Genomic DNA, 24,600 nt, shown 5'->3' with positions numbered 1-24,600 from the left:
CTCTAAAAAATCTGTTTTAATAATGATAAAAATGGAACATTGATAAAATGTAATTTTGAACTCAAATTGAATTATATAAAAATAATCCAGAGAATCGAATAGGTATATTTTTAAAAATTACGAGAGAAACTTTGAAGAAATATAATACATGTAGGTACTTAGTAATTTTGAATTAACCAAAACCATGTTTCACCAAAAATGACAAAAATTGGTTGCATGTATAATTTATATGTTAATTCATCGCATAACACTAATTTGCTTATAATATCTTATATTTTCAGTACGTGTCACATATGTCGGATTGTGAGTTTGAAAATCATAAAAGTTTATAACGAGTCGTTTTCTACCGTGTTTGATAAAACTACACTTACTTCAAATTGTAACCATGGTTGTTCTCTCAAAATATATTGATCTGGCGGTGCAAAAGTACGATGAAAGCGGATTGTCCAAAACCTCAATTAGCAATGTAATAATCGGTGCGGCAATATGCGCTTACACGTTCAAGCTCACATATTCATTAATAGGTAACAATGATATAAATATGGAGGAACAACAGCACACATATAAAAGGAATAATGCGACATTGTATACAGATTTGGATGAAGATGTGTCAATTACGCCGACGGATGATGAAGATTCAAAATTCGCTGAAGTAGAGAAATTGCTCGTTGCAAAGCAGCTGAAAAGACACAATAATGCGCGGTTGGAGCCAGGCCTCAATAAAGAATTCATTCAACAAATAAGCAAACTTTTAAAGATTATGATACCAAAATGTGTATGTTATGAGACTGGCCTACTGATTGTACACACATTGTGTTTAATATCGAGAACGTTCTTATCAATTTATGTAGCTGCCTTGGAAGGCGCAATCGTCAAATTTATTGTACGAAAGGATGTGAAACAATTCGGTATAATTCTTCTAAAATGGTTTGGAATTGCGATACCCGCTACCTTTATTAATTCGATGATACGATTTCTGGAAAGTAAACTTTCGTTATCATTCAGGTAATAAATAACTCTTAGAAAAAATTTCCAATTATGAGCTGTAAAAAATGAATATACTGAGAAGTATGCGCAATTTTATGTTTTAACCAAAATACCTCGGAATTAAAAAGGGTGGTATTTTCTTATTTAATTCCTGCTTTTGAGAAGAAGAGAGTGGCATGAACAATAACGGTAGCAACGGTGGAACCTCTAGGTACAGCTGGTATATTGCTAGTCGGATAGTGACAAGGGAATCGATAAGGTTTTCCTTATCTTCCTTTGAGAACTTTAAGTCCCCTGGACCTGACGGAATATATCACAGCCTGTCTTGCATTTGGTTATATACCATCCCAATGGCGACGCGTAAGAGTAGTATTCCGAAACCAGGAAAAGATGACTATTCCCTAGCAGAAAGTTTTAGATCAATCACTTTGACATCGTTCAGGTTGAAAAGTCTGGAAGGAATGGTGGAGAAACATATTCGAGTGGGGGTATTGCCGGAAAGTCCACTTAGTAGAAATCAACACGCTTACCAGAGTGGAAAATCATGTGAATCAGCCTTACACGATCTTGTTTGCAAGATTGAAGCCGGGCTGGAAGCTGACGAATACACAATGGGCGTGTTCGTGGACATTGAGGGGGCTTTTGATAATGCCACTTTCGGCTCGATATGTTCTTCTGCCGAACGACACGGAGTTAATCAAGCCATTATAAAATGGATATATTCCATGCTCTCTGAGAGGCTGTTAACCGCTGGTGGGAGCAGTGACGAACAAATCACATTCAGGGCCAAGCAAGGATGTCCCCAAGGGGGTGTTCTTTCTCCGCTGCTGTGGTGCTTTGTCGTAGACTCTCTATTAGTGGAGATGCAGGAACTCGGTTTTCATGTCCAAGCATATGCGGACGACGTCTGTTCGCTAACATCAGATAAATCCTTAAGGGGTTATACGCAGTTATGAAGCAAATAAAAGACGGGTTGTCAAGGATTTATCCTGAAGAAACTTCAGAATATTTTAATTTGAAAATTTTTTGCGGTTATAAAAGCATCCTTCAAGAACGTAACAAAATTTTTTATTTATGAAAATGTTGATTATAGAGCGCGCTGCAGGCGATTTCTGGAACCTCCCTTAAAAAAAGACGATTTACGGTGTACATCGTAACTCAGGATTGGATTATCTGAAATCAAAAAACCAAACAAATTTTGTTATATTAATATATTAGATTATCTAGTAATTAATCGTTCGGCTAATCAAAAAAGTGAATTTTCACAAAATGGCAGCTTTTAAAAGAAATGATTTCGATTTTTACGTTAAAATTTGGCCGTAAATTGATTATAAAATGGAAAATAAGTATCAGATTTACAAAAGGAACGATTAATTACTAGAAAATGTATCTTTAAAGATTGAGTTAAAACGGTTGACCGATCAAACAAGCCGTTTTCGAGATATCGTGTACACCGACTTGAAAAATGCCGTTTTGAAAAAAACACGTTTAAAGTTTCAATACCTACCTTAAAACGTGCCGAGGCATCTCTACATATTTAAGGTATAACTCCGAAAGTATTGCTTAGATCTACTTCAAGTTTCGTGCGTATACTTTTGAATATATGTACATTACAAAAATGCAATAAAAAAATCGATTTTTTTGAAAGTCATAACTGCGTATAACCCCTTAAGGAAGCTTTGTACGAAAGTGTAGAGGACCCTTGACAAAATCGATGACTGGTGCATGAGACAAGGTTAATCCGAACAAAACAACCATAGTCTTGTTTACGAGAAAACGGAAATTGGATGGACTCAGTCTTCCAACACTGACAGTATGACACTTGGTCTTTCCAACGAAGTTAAATATCTAGGAGTAATCTTGGGTAAGAAGCTGACTTGGGAGACACACGTTTCACTGAAGGTGAATCGTGCATTGAAGATTTTTCAGCAATGCCGTAGAGCCTTTGGCAAAACTTGGGGTCTGAAACCTGCTGTGTTCCTATGGATATACACAGAACTTATCAGACCAATCATCACTTACGCTTCTGTGGTCTGGTGGCGACGGAGCATGGTTAAGTCCACAATCCGGGAACTATACAGGCTGCAAAGAAGTGTATGTTTATGCATCACGGGTGCCATGAGTACAACCTCTGGTGATGCCCTAAATGCTATGCTTGATTTGCTCCCCCTGGATCTTAAGATACAACTGGAAGCAATAAAAGCAATGTGTAGACTCCATAAATATGGTTTCTAGTACGAAGATGGAACTTCGGGACACAGAGAAATCTTTAAGTTGCTGTCGGAGCAGTATCCACTGTTTTTGGCACCTAAAGATGACCTGATACCCAAAGTTTCATTTGGAAGGAAATTTGATGTCAGATTTCCATAGCGCGAGCAATGGAGCAATCCAGAATGCATGAAGGGAGGTTTGACGGATATTTTCTTTACGGATGGGTCCAAGACTGAAATAGGGTCTAGAGCCGGATGGAACTTAAACGATAGCAATAGGTATCACTATGCTATGGGGGGAATGGCAACTGTTTTCCAAACGGAAGTTTTTGCCATCCTAAAAGTAGCCGAATGGATAATCGGGAGGAGATGGAGCGGGAAACAGATTGGAGTCTTCAGTGACAGTCAGGCTGCATTGACGGCCCTGGAGAACGCGAAGCAAATCTCAAAGATTGTTCAAGAATGTAAGAAGAAGCTTAATTCTGTCGCAAGACAAAACAGGCTTGTACTTATATGGGTTCGGGGGCACTCCTGTGTTCAAGGAAACGAAATTGCCGACGAATTGGCCAACCGTGGATCAGCGGTGCCCCCACAGGGGCCAGAGCCAATAATCGGAATCAGTCCCGCAGGAATCAAGAATTGGATCAGCGATTATGTATGCAATCTACATAAAGAGCGATGGTCCGGTCTAGAACGCTGCAGAACTGCAAAGTGTTTTGTGGCAAGTCCGAACAGAAAACTTTCTACTAAAACTTAGAAGGAAAGACATTCGGTTGATGGTCGGCATCATTACAGGACACAACCCATGGGGTTAGGATATGACCACCATTGGAATCATCGAGGACCCGGTATGCTTGTCATGCTTGGAGGAGGCGGATAGCACTGAGCACTTTCTCTGTGAGTGTCCTGCCTTTTCTAGAGCGCGACTACGAGTATTGGGTTCCGATGTCATGAGAATGAGTAATATTCGTTCTTTAAAACTGGAGGATATTTACAGATTTGCCAAAGAATCTGGAAAATTCTCACTGGACTAACTATCTCTATCTCTGTCTCTATTCTTTCCTATCTCTTTCTCTGATACTTTTCTCCCTCCCTCCTTGACTATCTACCCCCTTTCCAGAGCTTTAAATACAATGGGCTCTTTAGCCTGAGTGTTTTAGGAGCCACCAAATCTCTTGGTGCTCCTTGGCGCGACCTTTCAAATTCAAATTCAATTCATATGTATAAGTTATGTTTTTCACTTTATATTAAAACACTTTTTTTTACATATATACTATTTATTTAGTCCCGACCACGACTTATCGTTGTCAATCAATAAATCAAATAACCCTCTTCTTATTCTAAGCTGCCACCTTAAATACCCTTTGTCTGTCTATGTTGTTGTTGTTGTCATATGCCTTGATCTGGTGTATTTGGTGATACTGTTATTGGGATACATTGTTAGCGAACGCCACTGTTAAGTTGTTGTTAAGCAATGCTCTTAGTTGTGTGTCTGGGTACCGTAAAGGGATTTGCTGTTTTTCATTGTTACTGATGATCACTTTAGGATCCCATAACTGGACATATTACGGCGTGATGATTACTAGGCAGAATTTATAGACGGCGTATTTGTTTGTGAAAAATAAGATCAAAGCAATGCTAACTGCTGGATCAAATATTAGGGCAGGCATGATATGATAACTCCTCCCTCTTTTAAATTCGGGTCGTCCCTGATCCGACGAGCTTTTAAAAACTAACATAAAATGTGAATTAAATTTTGCGTAACATATAATTAACAAATTTTAACGGTACATATGTATGCATTATTTTTAATAAAGTTTTAATATGGAATAGCCTGAACTCGACATTGAAATTTGGTATCGATTTGAGAAAGATTAGCACCATTTTTAATCTCCAATGGGATTCTAACTCGGACTGAGTTAGTTCTCTAATCATTCCCGTGTCGATAATTACACTCGTTATCTAACGTGTTAACGAAAATTTCTCGTGAGTTAGAAACAATGTTTGCTAATTACTGTTTTTCGTATGCCTTTCTACGTTTACAAAATAAGTGAGGGTTTGGTTTTTTTTTTTTTTTGTGTTTTGTTTTTGAATATACATATATGATATTCTATAAATAGCAAAACTGTTTTTTTATAACATGATTGAAGTTTTGCACAACAGCGATGATAAATTATATTTTACAAATTCATATGCGTATTTTTATTAAATGAAAATTCGTATATACATACATATGTATGTTAGCTGTGGTCTTAATATAAATCGTGGACATGAGTATGAGTTAGGTTTTAACCAAACAATTTGTTTTAGGAATTCTTAGTTTTTACAAAAATGTGAAAAATTATTATAAATAACGGTTATGTGAAGGATTAATTTTTTATAAATTCATAAAATCTTAAACTTATAACAAAAATATAAATAATTATTTATTTTTCTTTTAATTTTTATAAAAATGTGAAGAATTTAAGTTTTTACAATGAATTTTTCCATATACATACATATGTATGTACGTTTGTACTGAATTATTATTGTATGTTCAATTTGTAGTATGGCGTTGGAAGCTTAACCAATTACTAACCAATTAATTAAGTAATTAACAAGAAAATTTAGTTACAACTCAGAAAAGTAAAATTAAAATAAATATGCAATTATTTACTCGAATTTTACGCAAATTATTGGTTTTAACATTTCCTAGTAGAAGATCCCATTTTTTTCTGATAGGAGTATCTTCATATAGCGTATTTTATGTAGCGAAATTTTTTTTTGGAATTAATTAATAATATTGTTATTTACGTAATACAAAATGAAGTGTTGTTGGAAGAAGCAGCTCGAGTGTAATAATAAAAAAACTATTAACAAAAATTCCAAACTATTCCAAAATATTTCCGCAAATGTGTATTTTGGTTCATTGTCGTTACATTAGTATGTAGTTGTGAAAAATCATCTTATATTGTCCTTGTGGACTTTTTTGCCATTTATTAGCACGGTTGTTCCTAGGTCATTTTGTACTACATTTTCAACATATACTTTATTAAGTTTATTACCTAGGCGCTTATTCCGGCGAACATACACCTTTTCTCTTTCTTTGAATGTCCTTGGGGTAGCTTTAGATTTTTTAACGATTTTTTTTTGTACAGTTATTAGGGTAGCTATAATTGAACTTATGTGGTCTTTTGAAAAATTATTTAATATTATATATCAATCGGTTTTGCATTCACCGTCGAATGCATTGAATTACACTGTGGAACAAATTCAGGTTAGCAAAAATTAGGTCCATTCTGAGAGTGGCGGGTGAAAATAGAGGCGAAATTAGAAGACCCGTATCGCGCCGTTTTTTTATGTTAGTTCGAATTTTTTTTTAATCGGCCTTCGAAGTTTGCAGTCAAATGCCGATTTTCAGTATATTGTTTCATAAGTACCACAAAAATTTTCGAAATCAATTTTTTCAAAAATTGTAATTGTTGCACAGGTCTCTAGGAATAATTTGGCTTTTACAGATTGAAAAAATATAAATTAGTCGACGAGTTATAGCCAAAAAACCCATATAAACAATTTTGCTCCGATTTCGAACTTCGAAGGCCGATTAAAAAAAAATTCGAACTAACATAAAAAAACGGCGCGATACGGGTCTTCTAATTTCGTCTCTATTTTCACCCGCCACTCTCAGAATGGACCTAATTTTTGCTAACCTGAATTTGTTGCACAGTGTAACCGCAATAAGAAAAATAGCTTCTTTTCATAGTTTATTTTGTTTATTTTTACTAAAAATTCATTTTCCGAACATGAAACTGAATGTAAAAAAGTCAAATAACACTGTGGAACAAATTCAGGTTAGCAAAAATTAGGTCCATTCTGAGAGTGGCGGGTGAAAATAGAGGCGAAATTAAAGGACCCGTATCGGGCCGTTTGTTTATGTTAGTTCGAATTTTTTTTAATCGGCCTTCGAAGTTTGCAGTCAAATGCCGATTTTCAGTATATTGTTTCATAAGTACCACAAAAATTTTCGAAATCAATTTTTTCAAAAATTGTAATTGTTGCACAGGTCTCTAGCAATAATTTGGCTTTTACAGATTGAAAAAATATCAATTAGTCGACGAGTTATAGCCAAAAAACCATATAAACAATTTTGCTCCGATTTCGAACTTCGAAGGCCGATTAAAAAAAAATTCGAACTAACATAAAAAAACGGTGCGATACGGGTCTTCTAATTTCGCCTCTATTTTCACCCGCCACTCTCAGAATGGACCTAATTTTTGCTAACCTGAATTTGTTGCACATTGTTATTGTCTTTATAAGTTGCAAGTAAGATCAGTTCTGTGGTATCGGTTAAATTTTACTCTGCTTTAATGCAACGTGCGATTTCTGTCAAAGTTGAATGCACCCTCTCTATTTGACCATTACTATTGCTATGTAAAGCAGGTATGAAAAATTGATTGATGTCAAACTGATCCTTCAATAAATTGGCTACGGCATGGGATTGAAAAGATTTTTCATTGTCAGAAATTATTACCTTAGTTTTTCTGAATTTGTTAAGTACGATTAAAAGTGCATTTTTGATGTCAATTGTTGATCTATCGGAATTGTGACTGTAAATTTGGAAAATTTATCAATACATGTGAGGAAATGGGAGTTATCCACAGAAAATATATCTATATGCAGAATCTGACCTGGATATTCCGGTATGGGTGTTTTGCCTATCTCTGTTTTTGTAGGATGCCTATTATATTTGTTTTCCAAGCATATTCTACAATTCTTGGCTATCGTAGTTAAGGTCTTCTTAATTTCTGGAAAAAAATACTCTGACACTAATTGTTTATAATTCTCTTGAATGGAGCGGTGAGCTCTATTATGTTCCCTTGTGGCTGCCTCGATTTGATCCTCTTTTTTTACCAGGTCTATTACTAATTTTTCGGTATGTATGAATTTTACTCCCGGAAAATTTGACAAAAGTAAAGACTGGATTCTGGCTAGGGTTTCGAGGTCGCAACAGATTCCATTAACAACGTTTGGGTTTATCTTTTCACGGATGGTTTGCAAAAGGTATTCCGCGCTTTTGAAGTTTATGGTGTGCCTAATAAGTTTCTGAAATTAAATTTTAGTGGATTTACTGTTAACCTCTGATGCTGAAAGTATTAACTGAGCCTTAAATAGATTGACAGGATTTTGTATCGTTTTTATTACACCTGACAAGGAAATCTCGCTGTGAGCCGTTGACAATGAATCATTTAGGTTGTGTGTGTACTGGCGTGAAAGTGCGTCTGCCACTTTGTTTTCTTTGCCAGGTTTATAAAAATATTTTGGCGCAAATGAGTTAATAAATGCAGTCCACCTTTTAATTTTTGAATTAGGATTTCGGTCTGAAATGGCGAACGTCAATGGCTGATGGTCCGTGAAAATGTGAATATTTTTGATACCATACAGATAATGCCGTAACTTCTGGAAGGCCCAAACTATTGCCAGAAGTTCACGCTCATTCGTGGCATAGTTTTCTTCAGCTTTCGATAAAGTACGCGATATCATCGTTATCGGTTTCCCATTTTGGGTTATTTCATCTGTGGTTATTTCGAAAGGCTTAGTGTAATCTGGGTGTTGGAGAAGGACATCTTTCGAAGCCAAAATACTTTTAAGTTTGTTAAAGGCAGCGATAGCATCTTCGTCAAGTGCTATATTGATTTTTTTTGAATGTCGGCTGTTAACGTGTCCGTTTTCGCCTCTTAGGTATTTTGTGAGGGGTTTGGATATGTGAGCGTAGTCTTTAATAAATCTGCGGTAGTAACCGGAAAGACCTAAGAAAGAACGTAAGGATCTTAATGACTTCGACTCTTGGTAGTTTAGTATTGCCTCGACTTTGCTCGGGCATGTTTGAATACCCCTGTATGATACGGTAAAACCTAAAAATTCGACTTCTTCCTGAAAAAATTTGGATTTCTCTATAGACACTCGCATTCCAGCGCACTCAATTTTTTTTAATATAGCATCGACGTCTTTATAGTGTGAATTCTCATCCGGCGAAAAAATAATGATGTCATCGACATAAACATAACATATTTTTCCGATATCCTCCCGCAGGATGTCGTCTATGGCTCTCTGAAAAATGCTTGGTGCATTTTTCAGACCAAAGGGTAATCGGCAAAACTCGTACTTGCCATTGTTAACACTAAATGCTGTCTTGCATCTGTCTTTTTCCAGGAGGCAAATTTGGTGGAAACCCGACTTGAGGTCGAGCGTGGTAAACAACTTAGATTTTCCAAAATTTGAAAGAATTACGCTTGCATCCGGAATGGGATATTTATCGGAAGTAGTTTGTTCGTTGAGTTTTCGAAAATCTATTACCATTCTCAATTTCTGATTACCTTCGTCGTCCAGCCCTGTTTTTGAAACGACATGTACAGACGAATTATAAGGTGAGTATGACTTCCTTATGATACCATCTCTCAATAAAGATTCGATTTCTTTGTTAATAAAGTTTGCTGCTAAAATTGGATATGGATAACTTTTTGAATAGATGGGTGTGTCGGTTTGGGTATCTATTCTCGCAATTACTTAAGTGTTGTATGGTAGGGCTCTATTGGGGTTTGCAAATGCATTTTAATTTTTCTTTATCAGTAGCTCAATACCTGCGGGTACTTTTACCATTGTTGTACCCATATTGACCTCCTGACAATAAAAGTAGTTGAGTTTCTCTCTTCCAGTTTTATGGAAGATGAGATCAGCTTGTGTATCAATTTTTGCTTGGATACCTTTCAATAAATCATACCCTATGATTCCATCAAAGGTATCTAACTTGGGTAAAATGTAAAATGTGGAAATTGTCCCCAATATATCGATTCTGCATTTTTCTGTGATTTTATTGACTCCGTTAATGGATTTTAATTGAAAGGGGCTTTCTACCTGATTAATGCCTTTTAAAAATGAATATTTCTTTATATAATTTTTAGACGTTCCTGTATCTATTAGCAGGACAAGTCCTTAGTCCGCTCGGAAGGGTTCGCGTAATGAACGGCAAGTGGGATCTTAGCCTAAAAAATTGATTTCATCTAAGGAATTATCTGCGCATTCATATTCTTCTATTTCAGAAAAATATGGTTCGTTTTTCATTGCATTAACTCGTTGCTGTTTATTTATGGGTGCTTGGGAGGACGTGTTGCTGCCGTGCCTCTTAAAAGTGCTGACATTCTGTTGTGGCTGGGCGCGATTACAGCTTTGTTGGCGTATCTGCCATTGAGACGAGTTCTGGAAGTTCGAATCACTTCTTTGCTTAAAAGTTTGTGGCTGAGGACTGTTATATAAATGACCAGAGGTACTATTTTTAAACTCAGTCTGCCGCCTGAAGCAGGAGCTTCCTGGATCTACATCCATCGGTGTAGGGCTAGGAGTTGAAACGTTTTGGGAGCTATTTGGTTTGGAAGTTGTGCTACCAAAGCGCTTTGAAAAGGGTCTTGTTTGGGTATTTTGTGGCATTCTTCCTGTGGCATAAGTCTGAGCGAACTCATATCTTTGCCGATTGTGATGTAGCTCTTGTGCGAGTGCAAGTGCGCTGGGCAAGTCTGGAGGATTAGCTGCGAAAAGGGTGTCACATAATGGGCGTTTAAGGCCAGAAATAAATACTCTTAACGCATTTTCCCTTGCCTTTTCATTAAAAGCATTCGTGAGTTCCTCATTGTTACTATGTGTCATTATTATTTTATTTAATATCAAAGTAAGCTGCCTATCAACCGCATCATAGTACTCGCTAATAGACATTTGTCACTGTCTCAATGTGTTAAGCTGATTTTCTAATATATGAAGGGGGCGCTTATCCGCGTAGAGCTGGTCTAATCTTGCAATAATAGCTTTAAAATTTAGTGGGGTATTAAAGGCGCTAAGATTTTCGTTAGCCGAGGACGTTATTTTATTCCTGAGAATTCCCATCGCGATATAGTATGGCTCAGAACCCTCACTGTAATAGCTTAACGCAAATTTTGCCGCGTCTATCCATGCCGGATATTCCGACATTTTGCCTTTAAACTCTGGGAGTGACTTGATCAAACTAAGATCGGTATGAGTACAGTGCACTCCATCGACTATTGTTACCGGTTTATGTGGCTCTATTTTTTGAGGAAGTATATTTTGAATAGCTTGGGTTATTTCCAAAATTTGTTGGTTAAAACTTTCTCGAACTACTTCTACCGCGGATTGCACTATGCTATTAACCATATTTACATCCATTGTTCTGTATTTTTTTTATTAGTTACGCCTTTTTCTAATAGAAATATAAGTACCTATTTGATAAGCTATTTTATACCCTGCAACAATAGTGATCTTAGGGCTATTAGATAACTGAATATCTTACTTTAAATTCCTTACGATTTGGTTCAGTGATAAATAGATTACTGCTTCCAAGTTCCAGGCTGTTCCCCACGATGGGTTTTCGTCACTTCTTGGCCGCAAAGTTTATGCAAATGCTCCTACGTCTGCTTGTTTAGTCTCGAGTGGTCGATATAAATATTTTTAGTTTTTAGTTTAAATAAAGACGTTCACATTCATTTAGAAAATATTTTATGTAATATGTAAGTGTTTTCGCTCTTTTAGTTTTTACTGTTTTTTAACATTAATAACACTCTTACATTGGCTTTATTGATTACGAGGAGCTGAGCTCCGTTTTGTAGCACAGTGTTATTTTTACTTAGCGTTTTTAATCGTTTCTTGATGACTTTATATCAAGTCCACTTTATGCAATGCTCACTCTTATTTGATTTCAGTTTTTTACAACGATTTAGATCACTTAATTTATTGTTCATTATTAAGTTTTTTCTGGGCACGATTTTTTCTCGTTTTATAACGATTTTTGCTTTTGGAATTCGTTCAAGTAAGTTGGGCGCCAGTTAAGTTTTTCACTTTATATTAAAACACTTTTTGTACATATATTTATTTAGTCCCGACCACGACTTATCGTTGTCAATCAATAAATCAAATAACCCTCTTCTTATTCTAAGCTGCCACCTTAAATACCCTTTGTCTGTCTATGTTGTTGTTGTTGTCATATGCCTTGATCTGGTGTATTTGGTGATACTGTTATTGGGATACATTGTTAGCGAACGCCACTGTTAAGTTGTTGTTAAGCAATGCTCTTAGTTGTGTGTCTGGGTACCGTAAAGGGATTTGCTGTTTTTCATTGTTACTGATGATCACTTTAGGATCCCATAACTGGACATATTACGGCGTGATGATTACTAGGCAGAATTTATAGACGGCGTATTTGTTTGTGAAAAATAAGATCAAAGCAATGCTAACTGCTGGGTCAAATATTAGGGCAGGCATGATATGGTAACTTATATAAGTATAGTTTTCGATATTCAGCAATACTAGCACGTTTTTAGAAATTTATTCAGACTTTCCGACGAATTTGGAATACAGCTTATAATTAATTTATCTGAATTTGTGAGCAATCGGGGAAGAATTCATTCAAGTCCTAGTACCAAATGTATAACTAACATCTCGCGACAAAGCCTTTATCTGTAGACAAATGAAAGCCTGAATATGAAGATCTGAACGGGAAATTAAACAGGTGCAAACATTTCAGCGCAAAATCCCTCGTGTTAAACCTTTCTTATACGGGTGGTTCCATAAAAAGTTTACATCTCAAAGATATTTTCGCAAGTTTTATGATTCTCTGTGTCTGATAATATTCGACACGCATTCTTTATTTTTAATTTTCGAGTTTTGGAGTATTGCACTACAACAACTGCAGATAAAATCGCTGCGTTGGTTGTCTCACTTAAGCAGTTTCAGAAGCCAATAGGGGTAACTATAATAGTCTAATGGTAGCAATAGAGGGACGTTATGGGGGTGACTGCAGGCAGCAAATTGTCGAGATGGAACTGACGACTCGCTGCCAAAGGACAAATGAGACCTTGCAGGAATATGCGACAGAGATCGGGCGTTTAGTGCATTTGGCGCATGCGAAGGAAACTATTTTCGCATTCATATGAGGTACATATACGATATTCGGACACGAAACGGACAGCATACTCCACACCGAAAGGGACGTTTGCTAAGACAGTGTGTCTTGCACTGACGCAGAAAACAGCAGCTCTTTTGAGTAAGCCAGTGAACAAAGTTGTGAAGAAGTGAAGTTGAGGAGCGACCTTGTGCTTTACGAGATGGATTTAAAAAAAATTCGATTCGATTTTTTTCTTCTCAACCTTAGCTAAACGCCTTTCATGGGTTCCTTCAATCCTGGGAACAGGAAAAGGGCGCAGGGGCCATATCCACTTTTTTACCACAATTTCCAGCGTTTTATCGTATTGCTTCACGTAAAGGGCGTATAAATTCAAGGTAATACTCCTAATTTACCGTATGACCTTGTGGTAGGAACTCCTGATGCACTTCGTCATGGTAATCGAAAAACAGTGCACAAAACCTAGACATGTGATCGAACTTGGCGAGCTTTGTTTGGTCTTGGATCTCCTCGACTTTTCCATTGAGACGATTGGACTTTGGTTTCAATGTCATAGCATATAATCATGATTCGTCATCGGTCATGACCCTTTTAAGCAAATCTGGTCAAAATTCAGCATTTTTGGAACAAACTTCGCTGCCATTCACATCATGCCAAAAATTTCCGAAAAGATTGCTTGGCATGAGCCAACCGATATGCCAAAATCCTCAACAACTTCTTTAATTGTGATTCGACGATTTTCCATAACAATTTTCTTCACTTTCTCAACATTTTCATTGGTTGTTGATGTGCTGGAGCGTCCAGAGCCAGCGTCGTCATTCATATCTTCTCGACCTTCTGTGAAACCGTCAAGTGTTTTTGATCACTTAATTAAATTTTTTACACAAAATTTGATGCAACTTCCTTGGTCCATTTTTTTCGATAGCAGCAAATCGCCGAACACGCAAAACACTTGTTTCAATTATGCCTCTTACAAACCAACGAAACATGTTATATTGCTGAAAACGCGAAATTTGAAAATTCACCTTATTTTTTTAACAAACCTCGTAGAGTGTTACTATTGTTTCAAATTTGAGGGATGCAAGAGGATAACTGACATCATATTAATACAATTGCAACCCGATGATGAGTGGTAACCTAGTGCGATAAGAAGAAGTCAGTTGAATGGTGCTGACCTCAAAAATATCATAGAAGCAAAATACGTATGAAGGAGACCATCTAAAACTGAAGTGGCAATAGAAATTCATGTAGCTAAAGCATATTGATTGGCTCGATTTGGAGTACCTATTCAGTTACATTCTGATTAAGGAAGAAACTATTTAAAAAGATAGATTACTTATTGGGAATCAAGAATAAGATGGAACAGGCGAACTATTAAACTGTAGAACAGTGGCAAAAGGTAGTGGGAAAGGGTCAACGAAATTGGGACAAACTCATCCAAATGCTTCTGTTGGCGTACCCCTCAGCTGTACATGAAACTACCGCCCAACCACCCACAAGTACCATCTGTGGAAGCGATCTAAGGTTTCCGTGTAATATAGTGTTCGGAAGAGATGCCAAGGACTGTCACTACAGCAGCATTCCCCGCGCATGTGTCGGAGATGTTTATGCTGCTACAATAACAATAACAGAAGTTGCCCGAAAATATGAGTTGCCACATCTACAATCTAAAATAATTATTAAGTGCTTAAATATAAGCGAGGGCACATGTGAAGAGAGTTATTAGACTTAAGTTGAGCGTGTGAGATTAAGCCTTGAAGTTCAATAAAGTACGCAAGTTGTGGTGCCATTAGTTCGTGTTAGTTCGTGACTTTTATTTAGTAATCCAGTGCTCGAATTTAGAGAAATTATAGAGGGTCGTTTATTTGGACAAAAGCGTAACGCTATGTTCTACTCTTATTCATTATATTTTTAATTTTTTTTTTAATTTAATTTAACCTGGCAAACAGACTGCAATCCCAAACAGAGTTATTTAAGCAGTGGGACTCTTAGAAAGAGAAAGTATCACGCACTAATTTGAGACTGTTAGAAAATAGAGTATAACATTTGCCAAAGGAGCCAGGTCTGCATTTTAGTACACGGTAAATACAATGCTCAGTAGTAATGTGCACAATTACGTCCGCATCTAGGGATAATTGCCTCAAAGGATAAAGATTTGAAAGGAAAGTAAAAACAGTAGCTGTGGCAGTAACATTTGTATTATGTACTTCGTCCCAAAATTGATTTTGCTTCCTATTTATTTCTATAAACCTTATTTTGTGAAACTTGATTCGCCCGATTCGTCTCTCGATGTATCCATAAGGGTGGCTACGATTTCAGCTAATACTTCGTCAGAAACAGCATGCAATTTCAAAATTGTGTTTACGAGTTTCGCCTTTAGTATTTTGTGTCCAATAATTAAAACGGCAGCCGTCGTAGCTGAATGGGTTGGTGCGTGACTACCTTGACTACCGTGACTATACTTATACAAGAACCATGGGTATGTCACAAGCGTATCTGTGGTCTAGGTGCTATGTCAGGACAAATACTTCATTGTGAAGGGAATGTGAGACCGCGAGCATGTATTATCATGCCGAGGTTGATCGAACACACGATGTTAAAAGAGCTATGCTCCTGAGATATCGTTGTTGCAAAGATAAAGTACTTGAAGAGTGGGAACAGTGTCGAAGCTATCATAGTTTCGGCCTACCTACCCTACAACTCTTTACAGCCACCTCCTTCGAGGGAGCTAAGAGAAGTGGTCGCAGTGGGCTGTGACGCGAATTCACAAAACATTGTATGCGGAAGCCGCAAATGCAACCCCAAAGGTCTCAAGTTGCTGGATTTTATCCTGGCATCCGATTTGGTCATTCAAAACACTGGTAACAAACCAACTTTCGTGACCAAAAGGAGACAAGAGGTGATCGATTTAACACTTACCAATAGGTCAGTTGGAAATCAAATGAACCGTTGGCCAGTTTTGGAAGAGGATTCTCTTTCTGATCATCGGCTTATCGAATTCCGACTGGGAATTGATACAATAGTAATACCGTCCGGTAGGAATACTCGAAACGTGGACTGGGACAGGTATGGTGAGCTTGTAACAGAGCGATTACCAAACCTGAAAAAACTCAAATCAGTAGAAATGACTGAAGATGCTACTAAGAAATTAGAAGGTACTTTAATCAATTGCTTTGAGGAACTGTGCCCACTCAGGCAAAGGTGGAACGCTGAAGTGTCGAATCTTCGTGTACGGTCCAAAAAACGTCTTAATAAGGCCTTAAAGACCCAAACAGAAGAGGACTGGGGTAATCATCGAGAGAGAATATAAGAAAAAAGTACGGAGAGGCTAACTTGAATCCTATAGAAATTTCTGCAGTAACGTCGAAGAAATGAGGGTAACAGAGAGACTTTGTAAGGTCCTACATCTAGACCGCTCAGTAAGGCTGGATTCAATTCAAAAACCTGATGGTTCATACACCATTTCAAAATCGGAAACGTTTAATGCTCTACTCGAAACCCATTTTGCGGGTAGTAGAACTCTCTCTGAAGAAGAGAGTGGCATGAACAATAACGGTAGCAACGGTGGAACCTCTAGGTACAGCTGGTATATTGCTAGTCGGATAGTGACAAGGGAATCGATAAGGTTTTCCTTATCTTCCTTTGAGAACTTTAAGTCCCCTGGACCTGACGGAATATATCACAGCCTGTCTTGCATTTGGTTATATACCATCCCAATGGCGACGCGTAAGAGTAGTATTCCGAAACCAGGAAAAGATGACTATTCCCTAGCAGAAAGTTTTAGATCAATCACTTTGACATCGTTCAGGTTGAAAAGTCTGGAAGGAATGGTGGAGAAACATATTCGAGTGGGGGTATTGCCGGAAAGTCCACTTAGTAGAAATCAACACGCTTACCAGAGTGGAAAATCATGTGAATCAGCCTTACACGATCTTGTTTGCAAGATTGAAGCCGGGCTGGAAGCTGACGAATACACAATGGGCGTGTTCGTGGACATTGAGGGGGCTTTTGATAATGCCACTTTCGGCTCGATATGTTCTTCTGCCGAACGACACGGAGTTAATCAAGCCATTATAAAATGGATATATTCCATGCTCTCTGAGAGGCTGTTAACCGCTGGTGGGAGCAGTGGCGAACAAATCACAGTCAGGGCCAAGCAAGGATGTCCCCAAGGGGGTGTTCTTTCTCCGCTACTGTGGTGCTTCGTCGTAGACTCTCTATTAGTGGAGATGCAGGAACTCGGTTTTCACGTCCAAGCATATGCGGACGACGTCTGTTCGCTAACATCGGATAAATCCTTAAGGAGGCTTTGCACGAAAGTGCAGAAGATTCTTGACAAAAGCGATGACTGGATAAGATGCTGACTTGGGAGACACACGTTTCACTGAAGGTGAATCGTGCATTGAAAATTTTTCAGCAATGTCGTAGAGTTTTTGGCAAAACCTGTGGTCCTATGGATATACACAGAACTTATCAGACCAATCACTTACGCTTCTGTGGTCTGGTGGCGACGGAGCATGGTTAAGTCCACAATCCGAGAACTATACAGGCTGCAAAGAAGTGTATGTTTATGCATCACGGGAGCCATGAGTACAACCTCTGGTGATGCCCTAAATGCTATGCTTGATTTGCTCCCGGTGGATCTAAAGATACAACAGGAAGCAATAAAAGCATTGTGTAGACTCCATAAATATGGTTTCTGGCACGAAGATGGAACTTCGGGACACAGAGAAATCTTTAAGTTGCTGTCGGAGCAGTATCCACCGTTTTTGGCACCTAAAGATGACCTGATACCCACAGTTTCATTTGGAAGGAGATTTGATATCAGATTTCCATTGCATGAGCAATGGAGCCATCCAGAAAGCATTCAGGGAGGTTTGACGGCTATTGTCTTTACCGATGGGTCCAAGAATGAAATAGGGTACTTGAACGATAGCAATAAGTATCACTATGCTATGGGGGGAATGGCAACTGTTTTCCAAACAGAAGTTTTTGCCATCCTAAAAGTAGTCGAATGGATAATCGAGAGCAGATGGAGTGGGAAATAGATTGGAGTATTCAGTGACAGTCAGGCTGCATTGAAGGCCCTGGAGAACGCGAAGCAAACCTCAAAGATTGTTCAAGAATGTAAGAAGAAGCTTAATTCTGTCGCAAGACAAAACAGGCTTGTACTTATATGGGTTCGGGGACACTCCTGTGTTCAAGGAAACGAAATTGCCGACGAATTGGCCAACCGTGGATCAGCGGTGCTCCCACAGGGGCCAGAGCCAATAATCGGAATCAGTCCCGCAGGAATCAAGAATTGGATCAACGATTATGTAGGCAATGTACATAAAGAGCGATGGTCCGGTCTGGAACGCTGCAGAACTGCAAAGTGTTTTGTGACAAGTCCGAACAGAAAGCTGTCAAACTTTCTACTAAAGCTTAGAAGGAAAGATATTCGGTTGATGGTCGGTATCATTACAGGACACAACCCATGGGGTCAGCATATCACCACCATTGGAATCATCGAGAACCCGCTATGCCTGTCATGCTTGGAAGAGGCGGATAGCACTGAGCACTTTCTCTGTGAGTGTCCTGCCTTTTCTAGAGCGCGACTACGAGTATTGGGTTCCGATGTCATGAGAATGAGTAATATTCGTTCTCTAAAACTGGAGGATATTTACAGATTTGCCAAAGAATCTGGAAAATTCTCACTGGACTAACTATCTCTATCTCTGTCTCTATTCTTTCCTATCTCTTTCTCTGATACTTTTCTCCTTCCCTCCTTGACTATCTACCCCCTTTCCAGAGCTTTAAATACAATGGGCTCTTTAGCCTGAGTATTTTAGGAGCCACCAAATCTCCTGGTGCTCCTTGGCTCGACCTTTTCAAATTCAAATTCACGCGTGACTACCATTCGGGAGTACGTAGGTTCGAATCTCCGTGCATGAACATCAAATAATAGAAAACGTTTTTTCTAATAGCGGTCATCCCTTGCAGGCAATGGAAAAACTCTGAGAGTATTTATGCCATGAAAATCTCCTCACAATAAACCGTTTGCCGTTCGGAATCGGCTAAACTGGACAACACAAATAGGAGGAGCTCGGCCAAGCACCTAACAGAAGTGTACGCACCAATTATTTTTTTATATTTTTAATGAAAACACAGTAAAATAATAATGAAAATGGCTTTATTGTTTTTCCAAATAGTCTCCATTTAAGTCAGTACATTTCTGCATTCGCTTGAACAATTTTCCAAACATAGCACTCGAGAAGTGGATACCTGGAAAATGAGCTGTTTAGAGGCCTTACCAGCTTCACCAGACGTTTAAGAAAAATAAGTCATTAGGTGCCAAATCAAGGTTGTAAGACGGCAGATCCCTGAAATCGATCTGTTTACTGTGCAAGGTTGGTTTTCCTTAGTTCTCCGAAAAATTCTGGCAAACAAATATTTGTTTACCATTCAATAAAAAATAAGCCACTAAAAAACAAGCTAGGCTCGATAAATACTGGCTAGGCGATTCTCAGCACCAATAAAACAGATTTTCTTCCCTCGAATTAGAAGATGATCAGGTTCCCAAGCCCAAATAAAATAATCCGAAGCCCCCACCAATTTTCGTTGACAAAGGAAGTAACATTACCCCTTTAATAAAGTCAAAATACAGGCAAAATCTCCCGAAGCTTTCAAAGCAATTGTTCACCAACTGGAACAGAAAAATTCTCCACTTACAAGCCAAAACAAAAGAGAAGTTTCAAAGTCATACTCAAACATACGCGTTCTTCTACTGTCACTGAAGAAATCGTTGAAGCTCTACAAAATCACGTACATACCGCAATCATTGCTGAAATCAAAGTCAAACATCAAGGACATCTACGAATTAAAATATCTATTTATCACTAAAATAGACCTAAAGAAGACCAGTATGTATTAATTCCGCAGGACAGCATTGCTCATGCAAGTAAAATACCGATAGTGTTGAATGTGCTCTATGTGCACACTATAAAGGCTGCAAGTTGTATATAAATGTTCAAAAGCTAAAGTACCCACCTTTAAGAAAAATGGAGGATAATCAAAAAATGCCCGCCAGCAGAAATCAACTCCATCCCACCAAGCCTCGCAACCGCATATAAATGCACTTTCTTATTTTTAAATAATAAAAAGCACACAAAATCTGAGCCCAAATAACTCAGTGCCTCTCAATTAAAAGAAACCGCCTTTGCATCCTCCAGCGAAATGCAAAAATTGATCGCGCCCCCCATGCAAACAATGGAGCACGTCTCGGAAATGCTGAGACTCCTCGTCACTCTTACGATAAAACTCTGCCGTTCAATATCTCGAACTCCAAGCTTTATCACACAATGCACCCTGATAAAATACGCTGGTTCAGCTATATTAATTAAAAACAACATTAAACACTTGAATATTGACTCTTACTGCACAAAAGCTATCCAAGCTGCAAATATAGTCGTGGGACAGTAGAGGCCAAATTACAATCTCCGCTGTATACAGTACACCAAAGAACGCAATCAAGTCATAGGAATACATTAGATTTTTAAAATCTCTTGGAAACGGAGTTTTAGCTATAGGTGACTACAACGCAAAATTCTCACGATGGTGATCTGGCCTCATTTGTCCCAAAGGCCGTCAACTCTTTACGGCAAGACTAAATCTTCTATCAGCCTCCTGCGGTCCACCAGCATATATAGAAATTAAATAGTATTCAATTCGTGTTTCAAGTTATCCCCTAATGGTCTCTCTAAGCAATGATTTTATCGACTCACCCTCTCAATGCTGCCTTCACAACAAGAAAACTGATTGTAATCTTTTCCAAATATTAATATCTGCAACCCTTAATCTGAAGCACGCGCTAAAACCTATTGATGACATAATTGCAGCTCTTGAACACTTCAATACTTGCATCCAACAAGCAGCTTAAAAATCTACACCCATTCTTAGCAAACCACAATGTCCAAGAATCTCTTCCCTTGCAAAAGAAAAACTGTTAGAAAGAAGTGGCTGCAAACTAGACTTCCCGACGACAAAAAAGATTAAATATCCTAACGAAAGAGCTAAAATAAATCTTGCAAAAAGAACGGAACTCTGAACTTTATCAATATCTCAGCAGTCTTGAAGTCACAGCCGCCAGCCATTATTTTCTCTGGAAAGCAGCAAAAAAAGACACAATCCGTCATCAGAATGGAAAACAATCAGTGGGCTAAAAGCGATGTTGAAAAAGGAAACACATTTGAAGAATATGTAAAAAGTGTGTTTACTCCACATGATATTGAACCTTCCCTTCAATACTGCACACAAAGTAAGAGAAACTCTTGAGGGCGCCTATCAAATAGACCCACTTATTAAAAAATTGTTGCTAGTAATTGAGAAACGAATGATTACTCAAAATCTCCAGCTTCAGAAAAAAAAGCACAATCGATCAAGTTCAAAGGCTTGTAAATTGCATTCACTTTAAATTTGAACACAAATAGGAATGTACTGCTGCATTCCTCGAAATATCTCAAGCATTCGGTTAAGTATGGCACGATGGCTTACTTTCTAAAGTAAAAAATATTTTCCCGATTAACTATTACATTTCATATCTCAATAACCGATTCTTCTTTGTGAAGCAAGGTATGAACTCTGCGAAAGTTCAGCTGACGCTCCTCAAGGCAGTGTAATGGTTCTCATTCTATATCTGCTTTACAGACATGACTTACTTGTGGGCACATTTGCAGACGATATGGCGATTCTCGCAATGGACACACTTCCTCAATTGGCCTCACTCCAATTCCAAAATTCCATGAATAAGATAACCCAATGGCTTCAAGATTGGCGAATTAAGCCGAACGAGGCATCCACCTCGCCGGCAAGCTCACGCGGAAAACTCATCTTTATGACACGCAAAGCGCTGGGAATGACGCTCAGAAATCTTAACTGGTTACTTAGCTTGAGAGTAAGCCCTTATCACTGTGGACCTACCACTCTGGACCTATGGAATGTAAATGTGGGTTCCGCGGCAGCCTCAAATGTGGTCATTCTCCAAAGATTCCAATCAAAGGCTCTTAGAATGATTGTGAACTCTCCAGTGAACATCACAAACAATCAAATTCACCGTGATCTTGAAGTCACTCGTGTTTCTTCTTAAGGTATTAGGGGTCCGGGCCCGGGGCCCGAAAAAATGATGATTTTCAATAATTTCTTTTGCTAGTCAATTGCTTTATTTTACAAAAATAAAAACATAGCATTAATACATCGTGTTTCAACACTGACTTAAGCAAAATTAAAAAAGAAATAATAATTGTAAAAGTTATCGCTGTTTGTGTGGAGCCCGTTTCTCCAGAAGTCCCCGGTGATCATCAAGTCTTTAGAAATGCAAGTTATCAAGTCTTTAGAGATGCATCTAAACTCAATCGGACAAAAGAAATTAGTTTTATTAATAGATAATCTTGTGCCTGATCGAAGCTTTTTTCAAAATTAACAATATGGCGGCCTTAGAAAATATGTTTCAGATTTTCGAGACAAAAACCGACAATTAATTGTTTAAAAAAATCGAAAATTAAAAAAAAAGTCCTTCGCTGAGGCACGAGTTTTTTTTGTTTTTCGAAAGCAGTATGAATTTTGTTGAAACATACCAAACGGTTTTTAAGTTACAGTGATCACCAGTTCAAAAAACATAGTTTTGAGAAAAACGCATTCAAAGTTGCTGGCAGCTGCTGCTAGCTACTTGCTCTCGAACGCTCCGGAGCAACCGAGCGCCCTTTGTTAATTGTTGAATAACTCGAAAAGTATTTGTTGGACTGACTTCAAATTTTCACAGAATATTTTTAAGATATTATAATTTAAGAAAATGCCAAAAAATCCCATTTTTTGAAAGGTCTGATTACCTCTAACCCCTTAAGTTGCCTGCCAACAAAAAATTCTTGATCACCAAAATTACTTTATTTCTACACTCAAATAACTTAAAAAGAAATCAATATAAGACCTGCAGTATTGAATACCTGTACATAAAATATGAATGCACTATATTATTTAATTATTAAATTTATTGTAAAAAACAAATTGCATTAAATGAATTGAATTAAAAAAAAAAATTAGTATTGACAGTTTTGAGTTTCTCTATTCGTCTAATATGCACTATATTTTTTAATTATTTAATTTGAAAGTAATTAATTTTAAATCCATATTGCTTATTGTGAAAAACAAATTACATTAAATGAAATGAATTAAAAAAAAAAATTAGTATTGACAGCTTTGAGTTTCTCTATTTGCCTAATATTGAATGTATGCTAGTCCTGCTGATTCCCAATTGTGTTTCTAGCACAATCATCGTTTTTGGATGACCTTCACGGAATTCATCCTGTAAGAATCGACGGTCAGCGTTTCACAGTGGCCAAGTGTTGTGCCACAACGTCAAAAGTTGAAGTAAGTTGATCAATGAACTCCTATCTCGATAATCCGCGTCGAGAAAATATTTAAATGGTACTAAACCATCGCAAGAAAATTATCACGACATACTTCCTTTGGGCGAGATTTTTCAACTCACTGAAAAAGAACAAATAAAGCTTGTAAGTGAAATGTAACGTTTTCAGTTTATGCTAAAAACTATCATACTTGGCGCAAAAAAATATAAAAGGCAACCCTCATATATGTACGAGGTGTGTTCAAAAAGTATCGCGAATTTGGTGTTCTTTCAAAAATTATTTATTTATTCATTAATATCTATTTTGTTGCCTTCAAAGTAATCCCCATGAGATGTTATGCACTTGTGCCAACGTTTTTCCCAATATTCGAAGCACTTCAAAAAATCACCTCTTTTATCTTGTTCAGCTCCTCCATCGATGCTTCTTTTTCTCGTCAATCGTAGCGTAGCGTGTTCCTTTTATGGACCTCTTCAGTTTACGGAACAAGAAAAAGTCACAGGTGGCCAGATCTAGGGAATACGGTGGCTGTGATTAGTGTGTTGTTTTTGGCCAAAAAGTCGATGTGGGAGCAGGGGCGTTATCGTGATGCAAGAGCCAATTTTTGTGCTTCCACAAATCCGGGCGTTCCTGGCGGAATGCTTCGCGCAAATTGCGCATAATTTGACGGTAATATTCCTTACCCCCTGCAATCGAAGAAAACGGTAAGCAAAACTTTTACATTCGACCGAACTTGGCGCGCTTTTTTCGGTCTTGGTTCGTGCGGCAGCTTCCACTGAGTAGATGGAGCTTTGGTTTTCACGTCATAACCATAAACCCACGATGCGTCACCAGTTATGACCCTCTGGAGCAAATTTTGAGACGTCGCGAACAAAGTCCAACATCTCATTAGCAATGTTCATGCGATGCTGCTTTTGGTCGAAATTGAGCAGTTTTGGTACGAATTTTGCGGCGACCCGTCTTATGCCCAAATCATTGAAAAAAATCGAATGGCACGAGCCAATCGATATGTCTAGGTCCTCAGCAACTTCTCTAACGGTGGTTCGACGATTGGCCAATACCATAT

At 37.9% G+C, this 24,600-nt stretch overlaps 1 protein-coding gene across 7 annotated transcripts in view; it reads left to right on the top strand.

The window, feature by feature from the left end:
• LOC128869556 (ATP-binding cassette sub-family D member 1) overlaps window positions 1-24,600 on the top strand; it is a 297,248-nt gene that overhangs the window by 115,110 nt on the left and 157,538 nt on the right. For 4 of the 7 annotated variants that reach the window (XM_054112131.1, XM_054112128.1, XM_054112127.1 and 1 more), the window contains one exon: window positions 282-1,005. In XM_054112131.1, the coding sequence (XP_053968106.1) occupies window positions 386-1,005 (620 nt within the window). In that variant the 5' untranslated portion in view covers window positions 282-385. Of the gene's footprint in view, window positions 1-281; window positions 1,006-24,600 lie in introns of those variants that run through there. The other 3 variants (XM_054112130.1, XM_054112132.1, XM_054112133.1) reach the window with 3 other exon arrangements.

This window comes from Anastrepha ludens, chromosome X (assembly GCF_028408465.1).
Source record: "Anastrepha ludens isolate Willacy chromosome X, idAnaLude1.1, whole genome shotgun sequence".
NCBI lineage: Eukaryota > Metazoa > Arthropoda > Insecta > Diptera > Tephritidae > Anastrepha > Anastrepha ludens.
Note: the sequence above shows the minus strand (reverse complement) of the source record. Positions and strands in the feature narration are given on the sequence as shown.